The 18546-nt window shown below is 44.7% G+C and overlaps 2 protein-coding genes across 6 annotated transcripts in view; one reads left to right on the top strand and one right to left on the bottom strand.

The window, feature by feature from the left end:
- The window catches only part of Rusc1 (RUN and SH3 domain containing 1), an 8771-nt gene extending 6355 nt beyond the window's left edge, over window positions 1–2416 (top strand). Inside the window, exon 10 of the mRNA XM_026789223.1 lies at window positions 1786–2416. Within this exon, the coding sequence (XP_026645024.1) occupies window positions 1786–1996 (211 nt within the window). The 3' untranslated portion in view covers window positions 1997–2416. The remainder of the gene's footprint in view (window positions 1–1785) is intronic.
- Window positions 2417–8164: 5748 nt separating this feature from the next.
- The window catches only part of Ash1l (ASH1 like histone lysine methyltransferase), a 162722-nt gene continuing 152340 nt past the window's right edge, over window positions 8165–18546 (bottom strand). For 4 of the 5 annotated variants that reach the window (XM_005367130.3, XM_013353766.2, XM_013353765.2 and 1 more), the window contains 7 exons: window positions 17329–17419; window positions 16186–16324; window positions 15860–16032; window positions 14013–14179; window positions 11799–11839; window positions 10456–10754; window positions 8165–9790 (listed from right to left, as the gene is read on the bottom strand). In XM_005367130.3, the coding sequence (XP_005367187.1) occupies window positions 9699–9790; window positions 10456–10754; window positions 11799–11839; window positions 14013–14179; window positions 15860–16032; window positions 16186–16324; window positions 17329–17419 (1002 nt within the window). In that variant the 3' untranslated portion in view covers window positions 8165–9698. The remainder of the gene's footprint in view (window positions 9791–10455; window positions 10755–11798; window positions 11840–14012; window positions 14180–15859; window positions 16033–16185; window positions 16325–17328; window positions 17420–18546) is intronic. The other variant, XR_003378742.1, reaches the window with a different exon arrangement.

Raw genomic sequence — 18546 nt, 5'->3', positions numbered from 1 at the left:
AAAAGGCAGATCACACTGCCTCTTCCCTACCCGTTACTGCTGGACACTCACTTCTTTGAGCCTTAGCTTCTTTGTCTGGGAAAAGAAGATGCTGGCATGGTGGCTGCATTTGGGAGCCTGCCAGCAGAATATCCAGTTCCAGGCCTGTAGTGGTGCACAGAACATGGACACAGGCAAAACACCCATACATATAAAACACCCATACATATAAAAAGTAACCAAATAAAAAATTGTTTGGACAGGGTCTCATCACATAGACCAGGCTGGCTTTGAACTCATGGAGATCCACCTGCACGATTAAAGAAAAATGCACAGTTAGTTCTTGACTTTTTCCTCCTGCTACCCGCCCCCCTGCCCTCAGACAGGGTTTCTCTGTATAACAGCCTTGGCTGTCCAGATTGATGGGATTGATTGATGGGATTGATTGGTAGACCAGATTGATGGGATTAAAGGTTAAAGGTGTGTGCCTCCATGCCTGGCAGCTTTTGTTTTGTTTTTGTTTAAAAAAAAAAAAAACAAAACAGGGTGTGTTCATATAACCTAAACTGGTTTGAACTCAGTATATCTCAGCCTCTCAAGTGCTGGGATTAATGGCGTGTGCACCACTAGTCCTGAAACACCACGCCTGGCTCAGACTTTTTTTTTTTTTTTTTTTTTTTTTTTGGAACAGGGTTTCTCTGTAGCTTTGGAGCCTGTCCTGGAACTGTCTCTTGTAGACCAGGCTGGCCTCGAACTCACAGAGATCCACCTGACTCTGCCTCCTGAGTACTGGGATTAAAGGCGTGCACCACCACCGCCCTGCTCAGATTTCTACTTTTGAGGCCCTGTTTCTTTGGGTATTTTCAGTTCACTGAATTAAGCTTTTTAAATTTAATTATTAATTCCTTATTTTGGTGGCAGGGACTTACTCTGGCACTATGGCTGCTAGAATGCAGACTTGAGGACTGGAATTAGTGGCATATGTCAGTATGTCTGGCCGAATTAAGCTTTTTGATTTTTCATCTGTTCAGTGCATTCCAGGTACTTCTTTGTGCCAGGCATTATGCCAGGGAGAGAACAAAAAACTACCCCATTTTGTTTGTGTCTGACTTTCAGGGAGCATATAGTTCGATAGAGACGTGTGGCTAGGAATGGATTAGATTGTTTGGGGCAGTAGGGCTGGGGTACAAAAGAGAGCTGGAACCCTTCAGGACACTGTCCCTGAGGTTGAGGTAATGGTTCTGGTGTCTGGGAGGAGAGATGGCAGGGAGGTGCAGGTGTGGTAGTGTGTGACATGACGGCCAGCCGTGGACCCAGGATGTCATTCCGAGGCACTGGGAACCCTCAGAGAGGCTGCAGTCTGGGAAGGTAGACTTGTGCTTCAGGACAATGTGTGACTGCTGTGTGAAGAGGGGAGGGGAGACCAGAGAAGCTCTCAGAGATAAATGATTACATGTAGCACCCACCCCAGCAAGGGTGATGGTTGTTCAGCTGAAGGGGAAGTGCATGGAGGGAGCCAGAAGCGAGCTTTGGAAGTGGGTCTAATGTGAGGAGATGCTGGGTTGCCCAGAGAAGCTTTCCCACTATCAGGAGGGCCTGGAATGCTAGGAGGGCCATATTGTTTGCATATGTAAAAATTTTAATACCAGAGGGAAGTGCAATTTCAAGTAATCAACTGACTCTTGAAGAGTCAGTTTGGGGTTCAGAGAGGCCAGAGCCCCAGAGAATCAACATGTCAGCAGGTGACCCCAAGTTTCTTCTGAACTCACGGAGTGTGGGCTGAACCAGCAGGGCAATCTGCCATAGACAGTATGGCCCCTTCATCCTTCTTTCTTTGACTTCCCCCAGGGCTGTCCGGGCTCTCTGTGATCACACTGCTGCAGGACCTGACCAGCTGAGCTTCCAGCGTGGGGAAGTGCTTCATGTCATTGCTACAGTGAATGAGGACTGGCTTCGCTGTGGGCGTGATGGTGTGGAGGGGCTGGTTCCTGTGGGGTACACCTCCCTTGTTCTCTAGCTGTGGACTGGAAGAGCTCATGACCGCTGTTCTCGGGAACTGGAGCATTTTCTCCTGCACACACCCATTTCTGACAGAGTAAACTCTCCTTCCCTTAGCACCCACCTGGAAGGGGAAATGTGCTCTTGCAGACGCGTAGAAAGGACTTCCTGTCTACAGGACTCCCTTCTCCGTCTACACAAGAGAACCCTTCCTTTCTACAAATTAGCATCTTTCCCTCCTACCTTCACCCGTGGACTGTGCAGGATAGTCCATGCCTCTGCCCCAAGCCCACAGGACTGTGCTCTGTCTGTCCTTGTTGCCTATATTTAAGATGTACCCCTGCTGTGCTAAGTGCTAGTTGCAAGCCTGGACCCGGTGGGTGGGCCTCTGCCACTGGTCTGCCTTTCCTTCCTTGTCCCAATAAAAAGTGGGAGTTGAACAGCTGTGTGTTCCTGTGGGTGTCAGGTATAGGGGCTGCTGTGGAGGAGGGAAGGCCTTTTATTGGAGCCCAGGGCCGATAGGTACTTTTTCCCTAGCATAGGTAGTTTTGTTTTTTTTATGGGTGGGGAGGCAGGATCTTACCAGGTAGCCCTGGCTGGCCTCCAACTGTCTTTGCCTCACAGGTGTTGGGACTAAAAGTGTGCACCTGAAGCCGGGCGGTGGTGGCGCACGCCTTTAATCCCAGCACTCGGGAGGCAGAGTCAGGTGGATCTCTGTGAGTTCGAGGCCAGCCTGGTCTACAAGAGCTAGTTCCAGGACAGGAACCAAAAGCTACGGTGAAACCCTGTCTCAAAAAAACAAACAGAAAAAAAGTGTGCACCTGGCTCCGATGCAGGGCTTTGTGTTTAACTCTGTGTGGGACGGCTCATGTGGCGGTCAGAGGACTACCGTGTGTGGGACGGCTCATGTGGCGGTCAGAGGACTACCGTGGGAGTTTTATTTTCTACCATGTCACTATTACAGTGACTCTCGACATTCCTGATGCTGGGCCTCGTGCTGTGGTGACCCTTAACCATAAAGTCATTCTCCTTTAACTATAATTTTGCTACTGTTATGAATCATAATGTAAATATCTGATATCTACCCTCCAAAGGGGTAGAGAAGCACTGCTCTATTAAATCTGGTGGAGCTCCAGGCAGCTGTGAGCTTCCAGTGTGGGTTCTGGGAACCAAACATGGGTCCTCTGCGGAATCAGCAAGCCCCCTACCACCTTGGTTTTTTTTTTGTTTTTTTTTTCTGGATTTGTGTGTGTGTGTGTGTGTGTGTGTGTGTGTGTGTGTGTGTGAGGGAGAGAGAGAGAGGGGATATGGGTACCAGGGCACACGTATGCAGGTCAGACAGTAACTTTGGGAAGTGACTTCTTGCCTACTATTGTGGTGCTTGGGATGAAACTGGTTTCCCCTGTTGTGATGGCAGGTGCTTTGCCTACTGAGCCAGCTCGACAGCCCCATTTGCTTTGCTTTTACACTGCTGTTTCATTGGACCGGTGGAGCTAAAGAAAGACAGGGAGGATGGAAGTGTGAAATTATACTTTAGATTCCGAGGTGAAAGGCAGAAGTGGCCCTGCTTTCCATTTAGTGCCATCAGTCTGAGTGACAGTTTCAGTAAAAGCAGAGCATTGTGCCCCAGGTTAGTGTGGTGAGTTTCCTGTCAATCTGAAAGAAAGATGTCCTGGGGCTCACTGGAAAGGCGGCCTGGACAGAGGAGACTAAATTACAGAAAACAATAAAGCAACCAGGAAGCTATAATTATAACCAAGGAGAAACAGAGCCATTCAATAAGAGTCAGATAGGTAGCTGGGGTGGTGGCGGCACACACCTTTAATCCCAGCACTGGGGACGGTGAGGCAGGCAGATCTCTGTGAGTTCGAGGCCAGCCTGGTCTAGAGCTAGTTCCAGGACAGGCTCCAAAGCTACAGAGAAACCCTGTCTTGAAAACCAAAAAAGAAAAAGTGCAATAGGCACTAAGTCTGGGAGATTTTATCTTTGGGAACTGTGGGCTGGTGAGAAGAGATATGCCTTGAGGGGATAAAATCAGCCTGCTGTCCTGAAACTGTTGAGAGACTCTTGGGAGAAACTCAACCCAATCCAGCAACCAGGCTAGTCAGTGTTGCTGTCCTACCTCACCAACTCCTTTAACACCCAAGTCAGTTCAGTAACTCTGTCCTGCTCGGCGTTGCCTCCTCTCCTAAAGAATAAAGGTTTTTATGCCTTAGCCTCTGATACTGCTTAGCTTGAACATCTCAAACTCATGAAGTTGCCATTTCTTAAGGCTTGCCTGTCCCCTGGTGGGACAAGCTGCTGCTTGTGCGGTGCTGTCAGCCCTATTACAAGTCTTACATAGGGGTAATAACGGATTTTAATGGCGTCTAGGAATAAGGCAACCCCCCCTTTTTTTGAGGTGTAAATTGAACCTAGGATCTCATAAATGCTAGACAGTGCTCTTTACTGAGCCACATGCCTAGGCCTAAATTCTATTTTTGGAGAGGCACTGCTTCCCCCAATCCTGCCTTAATTCCCGAGGTGTGTGCCACAACAGCCAGCATCTGCTTTGTCCATATGTGAGTGCGTGTGCACTGGAGTGCCTGTGGAGGCCAGGGATTGATGTCAGCTGTCTCCCGCTGCCTGTCTTCCTACTCAGTGGATGCTGGGGATCCAAGCTCGGCTATCAGCACTGCACTAGCTCCTCTGGGGCTTAGTCTACCCCAAAAAGAGCCACAGTTTGAGTTTTTGAGGCTCCTTTAATTGTGACTACTACGTGTGTGTTCACTCTCCTGAGGGTTGGAATTAGAGCTGGACCACCATGCCTGTGAGGCACACCACATACACACTGACATGCTTTCCTATTTAAAAGTCATGTGATGCTGACTGCAGAGGAGGCTGGGCCCAGAGTCTCAGAGATTTGTGGTCCTGCACCCTGGCCTGTTTTGACCTGTTCTGGCTATGGTGTGGGGTAGCCCTGGCTACAACCTTTGCAGAGACAGCCAATGGCTCTGCCTTATACAAGTGTACGCACAACTTGAAAGAGAGGACAATGTAAAACTTAGTTTTATACAAGATAAACAGAAACATTTAAAACATTAGAGACCGGGCTGGAGAGATGGCTCAGCGGTTAAGAGCATTGCCTGCTCTTCCAAAGGTCCTGAGTTCAATTCCCAGCAACCACATGATGGCTCACAACCATCTGTAATGAGGTCTGGTGCCCTCTTCTGGCCTGCAGGCATACACACAGACAGAACATCACATACATAATAAATAAATAAAATATTTAAAAAAAAACATTAGAGACCTGTTTAACAGTGGCAGCTTCAGTTGTAGAAGATTAAGATTGTAGTTCACTGCCTTGGAGTTTCTTCCCTTCTAGACAGGGTCTCAGGCTGGGAATTTTATCTCAGTGGTAGAGTGCTTGCCTAGCAAGTTCAAGGCTCTGAGTTTGGTCCTCAGCTACAAACCAGAGGGGTACAAAATCAAAAGCCTTTGCTGGTCTGGAACTCACAGCGGTGCTGAGATGGAAGTATGTGCCACGGAGGCCAGCTGCCTTGGTATGTCTGAGCAACTGCATTCTACCTGAGTGTCCAGAGTAACCGGGACAAAACTAAGCTGGGAGGGGGTTTATCTAATTAAGTAGGGGACTCTAGCCTTTTCTTTTTAGGTGTATACATATGGTGTGTGCATTTGGAGGTCAGAAGTTGAAGACACAAGTCTTACTTGATTGCTTGAGACCAGAGCTCACTAATTCAGCCTGTCTAGTCAGCCAGGTTGCTCCAGGGATCCTCCGTCCTGCCTCCTAAGTACTGGATTACAGGTGGGCACTACGCCTGCTGGGGTATTCACTTGGGTACTGGGCACTGAAGTTCTGTCACTAAGCTTGTACAGTGAGCTATCTCTAAGCCATCTCTAGCCTCACTTTGACAATTTCTTTTTAATCCTTTACATTATTAATTTTAGTCTTTAAGCACATAAAACCATACTACTTGATATATTTCTCCATGACTCTTGTGACATTTGAAATGCAGTGTGCTGCTCACACGTCTTTTGTTTTTCTTCTGATCAACTGTATCTTTCACTCAGTTCCATGTGGATTCTCCTCTTCTGCATTTTGTTCTAGTTCGTTCCTGGCTTCCTTGATTTCTACAAACTGACTACTTAACCACAGAGATTGGGACTCCACATTATCTATGGCAGGTCATTTAACCAACTCAAGCCTCAGTTTCTGCTTCTTAGAACAGAGATAACAACTTAATGGCTAAAATAAGGATTACTCACCTCTGCTGTTGCTTCGAGTCTCTTTTATCTACAAACCCTGCACTACAAAGCACTGCTATGAAGGCCAATACATGAGTGCAAGGAAGCTACTTACAGTAAACACTGTTTACACACAAAGCACAGAAAATGTGGTCTTACAGTCAGATGTAGTAGCACATGGACGTAATCCTTGCACTTGGGAGGCCAGACTAAGTTTGAAGCCAGACCTTGTCTTTTTTATTGTTTATTTATTTATTTATTTATTTTTTAAGATTTATTTATTATGTATACAACTTTCTGCCTCCACACGCCAGAGGAGGGCGCCAGATCTCTTTACAGATGGTTTGGAGCCACTATGTGGTTGCTGGGAATTGAACTCAGGACCTCTGGAAGAGCAGACAGTGCTCTTAACCACTGAGCCATCTCTCCAGCCCTTATTTATTTTTGAGACAGGGTTTCTCTGTGGAACAGCTCTGGTTGTCCTGGAACTCGCTTTTGTAGACCAGGCTGGCCTCGAACTCACTGAGATCCAACTGCTTCTGCCTCCCAAGTGCTCGGATTAAAGGTGTGCACCACCACTGCCGGCTGCTGCCCCATGACGAGGCTAGAAGATAGTTCAGTGTTTGCCTGATGTGCACAGGCCCTGGGTTGGGATAAAGGAAATAAAGGAAAGTAGGGGCGAGGCATGCTGGCACAGGCCTTCAATTTCAGCACTGTTTTGAAGGCACACTTGGTCTACATTTCGAGAGTTCCAGGCCTGACAGGGCTACATAGTGAGACACTGTCTCAAAATAAAAAAGTGGCCCTAGGTTAAAGGCAGCTAATGTGTATTAAAGGGTGGCTATGCAGAACAGCACAGCATGTCTGACAAACAGCTGGATGTCTGGTCGGAGAATCGTTCTGCTTACTGGTCAGGATGAGTCCAACTAGACAGACCTAAACTGAAGAAACGTCTCATGTGGGCCCAGAATACTGATGACAGAGCTAGAGATCTCTTAGAAACAGGACAGAGAGCATGCTGGGAGATATTGGGGTAGAAAAGAGGCACAAAAAATAGCAAGGTAACCACTCCACAGTTAGGAAAAGTTGTTTCCATTTAATGCTAGACTTTCAAGGATTGAGATGCAAGCTTTTATGCAATTACATCCAATGTTAAAATTGGTAATACATAATTTACAAAGATTAACATCAAAACAATCATCTATTTAGATATGCTTTTCTGTAAAAAGGAAATATATTAGCAGCATTTATATTTTCCGCAATCACACAGCCTACAGACATGCAGACTACTTCTGTATCTATTTGCAGTGATGTAGTGCTTTGCCCCGCATTTCAAACACCAAAACCCACCTGGCAGCTGGGGGTTGTTTTTATTTTGTTATTATAAAATAACTGAAAAATAAAAAAGGCATTAATTTCTACACCAGTAAGAAAAAACAAGTTTTTGCACTTACCTAACATTTGATTGTCTAAAAAACATTTCAGTTTTTAATCTTTCAACAAAAGAAAGATAAAATGGCAGCGTAGTGTCTTTTGCTTCTGTTCTTACATTTTACAAAGTTTTTTCTTTCTTTTTTAAAATTTTAGTGTTTAACACTATTAAAGGAAAACATTGAATTTAAGCTCTTTCTCGTCATTTTCTTGCTTTTGATTAAAAGGAAACCCCCAAAGTGCCCTTAGTCCTCCCTCCCACCCACCCACTCCCTGTAACGAGAAACAAAAAAAAAAAAAAAAAAAAAAACCACTCAAATGGGCTTGGACATGCGACCCCAGCTCCACACGTGAGTATCTTATACCCAGGTCTTGTGGTAATGTACAATGCTTCTCTACAGTAAGAAAATACTCCAAACTATTTTCTTAATTTCTCTTTTTTCTTTAATAAAATATTTTGCTTTTTCTTTGCTCAAGGGGATCTATGGCATCCCCTTCCTCTCTCTCTCTCTTTTTTTCCCTTAAGAATAACACAGAAAGGAGAAAAAGGAAAAGAAAAATCAATGGAATGAAAGGTGGTCAAACGTTTCTACCTAAATGAGTCAGAGCGTCGTCATCATAGGGGAGGAAATGTACAGTTAGGACATCATTGGTCCAGCATCAAAAGAGTAATGAGGACGTGTTTACTAATGTATTGCTTACCAATCTCACAGAATATATATATACACACACACACATACACACACACACACACACACACACACACACACACACACACATAACTTGGCACATTTAAAAACCATCTTTTCTCTTATAAGAACATCTAAAATGTATATGCATATGTATGTCTGAGAAGACAAAGCAAAGCTTTTTGAATTTTACTTGTAAAGAGATGGTACGGTCTGTTAATTTCTGGTCAAGAGACTGGGAGGGAAGGAGACCCTGGATGAAGTCATTCAGAAAGGTAGAAGGGGATGGAAGGATGGTGAGGAGACAGACATGGGAAACCACACAACTAGAAAAGAAGAGTAGTGTTTCCATCACCTGCGAAAAGCACTCTGACAGCGCACACTGCTCTTTGCAGTCAGTTTCACCAGAGGAGAAATTTAGAGTTTTTATGTAGTTTAAAAAAATTTGTTTTTTGTTTTTTGAAGTGACTCTTCTTTTTGCACAGCACAGCAGACACAGGAAGAGAAGCAGCATGTGTGCTGGCGGGGGCTTGGCTGTCTCAGTAGGAAAAACAGGTTCAGCAAGGTTATGAAGGGTAAAACAAAAATAATTACAAATACTGCCCTTTTGACCCCATAGGGTCCTCCCCTAGCCCATGACTCTGTTTTAGGGAGCAGAGGAGGGAGAGCGGCAGCAGTTCCAAGTGCTCTGAGCAGTCAGTTCATGTTCTATCACTTTAACCTGGCTGGGCAAGAAGGGAGAGAGAACTTCCCTGGTCAAGGAACTGAGGAGAGGCCCCAGCTATGACATGTTTTAGGTCTCTCTCGACATAGCTCTCAGAGCTAAAAGAGAACAAATGGGATAGGGCTGGGATCCAGGACCTTCCCCCTGGAGTTTGAATTTATACCTGGTCATAGGAAGATCCAGGACCTTCCCCCTGGAGTTTGAATTTATACCTGGTCATAGGAAGATCCAGGACCTTCCCCCTGGAGTTTGAATTTATACCTGGTCATAGGAAGCAGCATTTTTAGTGCTTGCAGGGTTAGAGGGCAGCCCAGAGAAGCCCAGCTGTGAGGAGTATCAACTGCTGTAAAAGTACCAACAGCTCCTGGCTATTCCTACCAAGGTCTTCCTCCCTACTGTAACCCTTATGGTAAAGCCATCAAGAGGAGAAGTAAACTCAACAGCCTCAAGCCTACTTCCTCTTCTTCCCCTCTCTCCACTAGCTCCAAGGTTTAGTAAGTACCTAACGTCAAAGACGGACCCCACTCCCCTTGCCTGGATGGACCCGCCCCTGTCTACACTCAGAGAGCAAGAGACTGGACTTGTTGGCTTCACTGGATCCCAGATGCTCCAAGTTCTTGTTTCTTTAAGAGTCACTTCCGAAAGCTGTTTTCTGGTATAAACAAAGTGCGCCTTCGCAGTCTCCGGCCTGATCCTTCCTCCAGCAGGTAGGTCACATCGATGGCTGAAACAGAACCAAGGTGTTCATCAAGTATCACTCTCCTACACCCCAACCTGGATCTGCACTCTAAGGAGAACTCAAGGACATGATGATTTATTTTTCTGGTCTAAACCAATCAGGTCTTTCTCTAGCCCTACATTTTGTTTTGACCTACTCCTCCCGCCATCCCCACCTCCACAAAAGAAAAGTGGCTCTCTAGGGTATGGAAGACACCACCTCAGCTCACCTCACGCTGGAGAGACTTTTTTTTTAAAATTTTATTTAACTTTATTTCATGTGAGTTGGTATAAAGGTGTCAGATTCTCTGGGACTGGAGTTATAGACAGTTGTGAGCTGCCATGTGGGTGCTGGGAATTGAACCCAGATCCTCTGAAAGAAGAGCCAGTGTTCTTAACCTCTGAGCCATCTCTCCAGCCCCCTAAAGAGACTTTTTAAAATTGATTTAAGTTTATTTTATGTACACTGGTGTGAAGGTGTCAGATCTCTTGGAACTGGAGTTACAGACAGTTGTGAGTTGTCAAATGTGGGTGTTGGGAATTGAACCTGGGTCCTCTAGAAGAGCAGAGCAGCCATCTCTCCTACCCCCAACAAACCCACTTTCTTACAACACACACGCACGCGCTGCCTTCTCACTCCTCTCCAACCCCAACCATGAGCCCGAGTCTTACCATTTTTCCCAGGGATTTTCTCAAGGAGGTTGAGCAAGATCTGGTTGAGCCGTTCCCGTTGGTTGTGCCTTCGTTCCTCAGGTGTGCTGGGTAACTGGGGCTCTTGATTATTCTCCTCCGCTTTCTTCCCATTGTCAACGTCATTAGTGACTCTCTCCTGTTCTGGCTCCTCAGGGCTGGGCGTCTCACTAGCTGCTTGCTCCTGACTGGCCAGCACCTCTTCAATCAAAGGCAAAGCATCATCTTCTTGCCCTAGGTCTTTTAGGGGAGGCTTTGAGCGGTCAGACTTCCAGGATGATCTGCCAAAAGGATATGCGGCTTCAGGACAAGGCTGAGCAAGGCACTTGGACAGGGAGGGAAAAATGAAAGCTAGAGGCCTAAGGACGGCTTGAAATCCTGGGGTGTTTATTAGAGCTCTGGCTTGAGCTCAGGAATCTGAATGGTAGCATTAGTACAATCACTTTTCTCTGAAATGTAATTTTCCCTTTTTATGGCGGTACTTGTGTACGCTAGGTTAGTGTTCTACCCTTAGAAATTAACTTCATTTCCATTTGTGATTAAACCTTTCATCTTGTTCTCAGAAATCTGAAGCAAAAATGAGATAGAAACCTGTAAAACATACCAGGCTGCAGAAGCTGCTGAGCTGTTCTGATTGCTTCATGAACACAAAGGAAGCACAGCCCTGTGACTTCCACAGTCCGACCATAACAGGATTAGTAGGGTTTTTACTTCTTTATGTTATCTACTATTTCTTCACTTTTTTTATGGAGAAAGCAATGGGTATTTATTATCTTTCAAATTATGTATATGCATGTGTATGTACATGAGCGCAGGGGCCCATGGAGGCAGGAGAGGGTGCTGGATCCCCTGGAGCAGGCCATGAACACCTGACATAGGTACAGGGAACACAACTCATGTGCCTCTACAGCACAGGCTCCTAACCACTGAGCCTTTCTACAGCTCCAGGAATGGCCTATTTATGTTCTTAGCTGACAGAACTAGAAAAGCCTCCATGAGGAACATTCTTCTCATTTACAAAACACGCAAAAATATAAGCTGTTAAGTTCAAACTGCTAAGTGCAAACTCTGCAATACTGAGTTATCTCTTTAATAGAGGCATCAAAAGTTGACACAACACCATCTTATAGAGAAAAGAGAAAGCTCAATCCAGAAAGAGACTCCGAGTCCATCTGCAGTTCCTTTCTCTTATCTAAAACTGTGTACTGCAGCTCCCCTGTTCTGGTGATGGCTGCCCTACAGAGAACAGCTAACCCCAGTAGTGGAGGCCAGCGGCTTGCTCTCTTGGCTAACCCTTAGGAGCCTCACATTCTTCTAGGACTCACCGCCCTCCGTTCCTCTTGTAGTTGTCTGGGACATAATGAGGCTGCAGAAAAGAAAAAGGGGGGGAGTTCATTAATGCTGGATCTGATATGGGGACATTAGGGTAATGAGGGCAAACTTTTTTATTTTTATCTTTTTCTTTATTGTTAGGTTGCTAGGATGATGACATCTTCCTTTCTTTTCTTTTTCTTTTTTTTCGGAGACAGGGTTTTTCTGTATAACAGCCCTGTCTGTCCTGGAATTCACTCTGTCGACCAGGCTGGCCTTGAACTCACAGAGATCCACCTGCTTCTGTCACCCAAGTGCTGGGATTAAAGGTGTGCACCACAACTACCCAACAGACATCTTCCTTTCTTGCTTTTTACTGCTGTGAGGCGAATCAATCTCTGCCAACAAGCTCCTGGACTGCAGCAGCTACTCTAGGGAAATGTAATCCAGAACAGAGCTGCCCTTCTTTTAAGCAGACTACTGCAGGGAATCTGCCATAGAAGGGAAAGCCAACTGACAGTCTCGCTTGAAAAGAAGACACAGGATGAGGGCCTGTTGGCTGGGATTTCATCACAATAAAGAGATGATAATGAGCCGGGCGATGGTGGCGCACGCCTTTAATCCCAGCACTCGGGAGGCAGAGGCAGGCGGATCTCTGTGAGTTCGAGACCAGCCTGGTCTACAGAGCGAGTTCCAGGACAGGCTCCAAAGCCACAGAGAAACCCTGTCTCAAAAAAAAAAAAAAAAAAAAAAAAAAAAAAAAAAGAGATGATAATGACCAAAATTCTATGTAGTAATGAAGGAAAGTTGGTCTGTATTTTCTCTCTCCTCTCTCTCTCTCTCTCTCTCTCTCTCTCTCTCTCTCTCTCTCAAAAGGTTTATTTATTTATTATGTATACAGTGTTCTGCCTGCAGGCCAGAAGAGGACACCAGATCTCAGTATAGATGGTTGTAAGCCACCATGTGCGTGCTGGGAATTGAACACCGAATCCCTGGAAGAGCAGCCAGTGCTCTTACCTCTGAGCCATCCCTCCAGCCCCTGGTCTGTATTTTCAACAACTAGAAAAAAATACCCAGGGAGGAGATGAGAATGAAAATACAAACATGAACAAGTACTCTATCATCGAGCTGCTTTCCAGATTACATTTGATGATCTTGTCTTACGTTTAAAATTATTTACTTATTTGGTGTGTTATGCTTGGGTGTATGAGCACCACAGCTCATGTGTTAAGGGTTCTCTCCTACTATGTGGGTTGTGGAATCAAACTCAGGCCTTCCTGCTCTGAGGCAAGCACCCTGATCTGCTGAGCCAGTCACTCAACTCCCATGTCTTATGCTCTACCTGTTTTCAGATAAGGTCTCACTATGTAGCTCTAGCTGCCCTGGAATTTGCTACATAGGCCAGGCTGGCCTCAAAATTATAGTGCTCAACCTGTTTCTGCGGAAGGGCTAAGATTAATGGCCTATATCTTCACACCCAGCCATGCCTCACATTTTTTATTTATAGATAAAAAAAGAAAAAGCATCAAAGGACTTTTTAAGAGCTAGGATTGCTTGGAGCTCAACATAAACTTAGGCAACACAGTGGCTATGAGGCCAACCCTGCAACATAAAATCAAAAAGATTACTTTTCAAGGACACTATCCTTCTTACATATTTATTTATTTATTTAGAGGGGGTCTCACTATGTAGTCCTAGCTGGTCTAGAACTTATTATGTAGACCAGGTTAGCCTTTAACTCACAGAAATCTACCTGCCTCTGCATCCCAAGTACACTACCACACCTGGCTTTTACAAATTATGACTATGAAGAAAGAAATGTACAGAGAATACTCAGCAGGTAGGAGTAGTCACCATATAAGCATAAAGATCTGAGTTCAAATGCCCAGTCCTCACATAAAAAAGCAAGGTGTATTCCAGTGCTGGGTACTGGGCAGAAGCAAGGGAGTTTCCTGGAGTTTGCTGGCTGCTGGTTCCAGGTCCAGTGAGGGATTAGGATGAGGATGGAGAGCAATGGAACAGGGAAGCTAGTCTCCTGGCTTTCTCACCTGCATTTGTACATGTGTGCACTCAGTATACATATTTTTTTTTTTAAAGGAAAGAACAGTGAGGCCTAGTGTCATACACATGTCATTTCAGGAGTAAAGGCCAAAGAACTAAAACTTCAATGTCAGCTGAACTAAGCGGTGAGATCCTGCCTTAAGACAAAAACACCAAAGACGACTTACTGAGAAATCTCTTTTGGGAGTGAGTTTCTTGGGGAAATGATCAAAGGCATAGGGTTTGGTGCAGACAGGGTAGCGGTTCCGATGGGTCTTATAAAATAGGTGTGCTGACTTGTCAAGCCGATAGTCACAGATGTAGACGTCTTGTTCCTTGACTCCTTTAGGTCTCCCTGTAAAATCAGACACTGTTAGAGGGCCTGCCTTCTCAGGCCAGAGAGACGGCTCAGCTGCTAAGAGTACACGCTGCTTTTACAGAGGACCAGAGTTTGGGTCGCAGTACCCAGGTGAGAGGGCTCATAATTGTCTGTCATTGCAGCTCCAGGGGATTTTACACCCTCTCTTTGGCCTCTGAAGGCATCAGTACTCACACAAAGATACCTACACATAGCCACATTGTTAAAAATAAAATAGATCTAGGCCCAAGAGTGGTGGTACACACCTTTAATTTCAGCAAGGCAAGATCTCCGAGTTCAAGGCCAGAAAGGTCTGGTCTACATAGAAAAACCCCATTTCAAAAACAACCACAAAACAACAAAAAGATCTGAAACAAAGATCAGTAAATCTGATTTTCCTTTGTTCCCAGAGGAGCCTGGTGGACAACTCTCTGAGGGAGAAGGCACGACAGTCATTAGGAAAGGCCGGAGAGCCAGCATTTGGTGGTTGTGGAAGAAGGAGATGGAACACAGCAGTGGAATGAAATAACAATGTAAAAACTCAGAAATGCAGACCGAATGTTGCAGGAATTTTTGAGGGACAGAATGGCTCATGGGGAATCATGAGAAAGGAAGAGTCATAAACACGAGGAAGCACACCAGAAAACTAATCCTATATTAAGTGGAGAAGTCATGGTCACAGAGCTCTAAGAAGTTTGTCAGTATGAAACAGAATACTTACTCTTGTTAAGTTTTTGCTATGATAATGAAATAAAGATAAAGGTCACAAAATTCTTGCCAATTATGGCAACAAACACACATCAAGCTAGCAATAAACTAGAGCTTTTGTGTATTATTTAATCTTTGTAAAACTCAAAAAAATCTGGTTTTAAATTAAGGATACTTAGGCTTGGTTAAGTATGTAAGTAGTTAAATGCGATGCAGTTGGATTTTGAAATTGGCTCAATATTTTAAAATGTTGGGGCAGTGGTGCGGGGAATGGGAGGTTGGGGGTGGCGGCGGCGAAGGTCGATGTTTTTTAACCCAGCACTTGGGAGGTAGAGCCAGATGGAATTCTGAGTTCAAGGCCAGCTTGGTGAGTACTAAGTTCTAAGCCAGCCAGGGATACACAGAGAAACCCTGTCTGAAACGAAAAAGTTGGGCCAAGTGATGGCCAACAAGCCTGATGACCTGAGTTCAATCCCCAAACTCCCTTGGGGGAGAAAAGGTGTTGGCATTATGAATATTTAAGTTCTGAGCACTCAATAAAAAAGAAAAAGGATTCTCTCGGGGAATAGATGGCTATGGTGGTGTACATACACCTGTAATCTCAGGCAGCTGGGTTTGACTTTGGAATTGAAGACCGCTTAGTATGCACAGTGAATTCCAGGCAAGGGCAGCTTAGTAAGGTCTTGTTGCAAAGTGAATGAATAAATGAGTAAGAAAATATATGCGAATGTTCTGCCTAAATATATATATATATATATATATGCATGTGTACCATGTGTACGCTTGGTGCCCATAGAAGCCAGAAGAAAGTGCTGGGTCCCCTAGAACTGGAGTTACAAATGGTTTTGAGCTGCCATGTGGGTGCTGGGAACTGAACTTGGGTCCTCTGCAAGAGCAGCCAGTGCTCTTAACTGCTGAGCTCTCTCTCCAGTCCCAAAGACCACCTCTCAACAAGCCTTCATCATTTACCTTTACAATATGTATAAAGGTCCAACACACAGCAGGTCCCAACTACAGCCTCCAAGGGAATGATCTCATAGAGTGGCACCCGAAATAGCTCATTGTGATAGAACCGACGGGATGGAGAGTGGTGGGTTTCATGGGGGCGGAAATAATGGTGACCAAAGGCAAACCGTTCCTCTCTTAAAAAAAAAAAAAAAAAAGAAAAAAAAAAGAAAAAAAAGAAAAAAAAGGGAAAATGAGAAAGGAGAGGTTAAGTCTACTAGTAAGACTCCAGCGCACACTCCACTCTGCTGGGAGGACACAGCTGGAGGAAGAGAGGACCCAGCACATACTTCTCATTCTTCCAAAGCTTTTCAATTCTAAAGATGTCAAGTTTATCTCGGTTAATGTGTGATAACAGTCTGTAGGACTGACGGACTGGATGGCCATCAGGTGTACGTCGACTGTCCCTCATCAGGTACACACAATCACCTAGGAATGTACAGAACAAAGGAGAGAACATTAATATTAACCCTGAATGTATTCCATAAGGCATCCTTTTATCTGATCCAGCGTCTACAACAATACGTAGGGAGCAGGCAGACAGCCCAGTCATTAAATGAACAAGCACTAGAGAAAGTAAAACCAGAAACCTTCCCTATAACAACAATTCTAAGTACAGAAGGTTCTCTATTGTTTTGTTTTCCTTTACTAGGTTTACTATTTTTTTTTAAATTTGTTTTTGAGACAGATCTTCCTATGTAGCCCTGCATGGCCTGGAAGTCACTAAGTAAACCAGTCTAGCCTCAAATTCAGAGATCTACTGTCTGTCTACAGATGGGATTAAAGATATTATGCTGCTATATCTGGTCTACTAGGTTTAAAATTACAATAAGGACCTTGGATATAACATGCTATTTGACTAGCATGTCAATCTGTCAATCACCAGCACAGAAACAAACAAGCAAATAGACAAAATAAAACTAGTATAAGTCAGACAGAGTAACTAATGCCTTTTATCCCAGAACTTTGGAGGCAGAGGTAGGAGGACAGCTGGGAATTTGAGGCTTTACTTAAGCTATTGTCTGGAAAAACGAAACAAAACAAAAAACAACCAACCAACCAAAAACAACAACAACAAAACATATAAAAACAACACAATCAAGGAACCAACCAAACAAAAGGTTATCAAACCACTGGGCGGTGGTGGCACACGTCTTTAATCCCAGCACTGAGGAGGCAGAGGCAGGCAGATCTCTGTGAGTTCGAGGCCAGCCTGGTCTAAAGAGCTAGTTCCAGGACAGGCTCCAAAGCTACAGAGAAACCCTGTCCCGAAAAACCTAAATAAATAAATAAATAAATAGATAAAATTACCTTTGTAAAGCTATTTCTACAAGTTGGCATATACTGAAAGTGGGGTAATGATAAGGCCATGTACAGAGCATATATTTCCCACTACTCAGAAAGATCAGTGGGATTTGGGCCTGTGAACTTACCCTGACGAAGCAGCAAGTCATCTCGAAGTAAACAGATGAAGTAGACACAGCCAGGTTGGGCATAATGGGGTCGAGGGATCATGGGTACCTCCTGAAGAGCAGAAAGTCAATGCAGAAAGGCTAGAATTATTACACTTTGTCTGATGATCTCAATTTAAGAGAGGAAAAGAACTAAAACTTAAAATTTCCATTCAAGAGTTACTAAAGTCATTATAACACACTATAAATATGAAAACCACTAGCTTTTAAATCCATAGAAACAACAGTAGATGACGAGACTGACAGGCCCAGGACCTGAGAGGATGCTTTATGAAGCATTAGCTCTGAGACTACTCTGTGCAATGGCAGCGACATCTGAAAATGTGTGGAATGGTGACTTTCATGACAGTCGTGTTGGAGGCTACTTACAGCTATTTAGTGTCCAAGGCCAGGGAAGTTGAACCTCCTAAACTGCATCCCTCACAACATCAAACTGTACAGCTGAATATGACAATAGCACCATGGTTAAGACACGCTGCCTAACCAGGCGGAGCTGGCCACGCCTTTAATCCTAGAACTTGGGAGGCAGAGGCAGGTGGATCTCTGTGTATTTGAGGCCATCCTGGTCTACAGTGAGTTCCAGAACAGCCTGGGCAGTTACACAGAGAAACCCTGTTTTGAAAAAAAAAAAAAAATCAAACAAACAACCCTACCCCCCGAAAAATAAAGAAGTACTGCCTAAATCCTTTTCATGAAGGTGACTTAACTGAGATCATAATACACACTTACTGACTGTGTGTGAACAGATGTATGTGTATGTTACACACTCGCTTGCCATAGCACTTGTATGGAGGTCAGAGGACAGTTTGCAGAAATCGGTTCTCTCTTTCCACCATGTGGATCCCGGGGATGTAACTGAGGCTGACAAACTTTTATCCACTTGAGACAACCTGGCAGCCCAAGATCACACATACAAATATAGCCATACCAAGAAAAGAGTTCATCCAACTTGGTCAAGTCACTGACTCTTACTTCAGGAAATAACTCTGAGTCAAGGGTTGTTTCCAACAACACACTACCTGATGCAAACAGAACTTAGAACTCTGTCTCTAGTACTGAGAGACTAAGGAAAGACAATAGTGAATTATGCCAGGCGGTGGTGGCGCACGCCTTTAATCCCAGCACTTGGGAGGCAGAGGCAGGCGGATCTCTGTGAGTTCGAGACCAGCCTGGTCTACA

This window comes from Microtus ochrogaster, unplaced genomic scaffold (genome assembly GCF_000317375.1).
Source record: "Microtus ochrogaster isolate Prairie Vole_2 unplaced genomic scaffold, MicOch1.0 UNK16, whole genome shotgun sequence".
NCBI lineage: Eukaryota > Metazoa > Chordata > Mammalia > Rodentia > Cricetidae > Microtus > Microtus ochrogaster.
The sequence above is the reverse complement of the archived record's forward strand: the minus strand, read 5'-3'. Positions and strand labels throughout refer to the sequence as shown.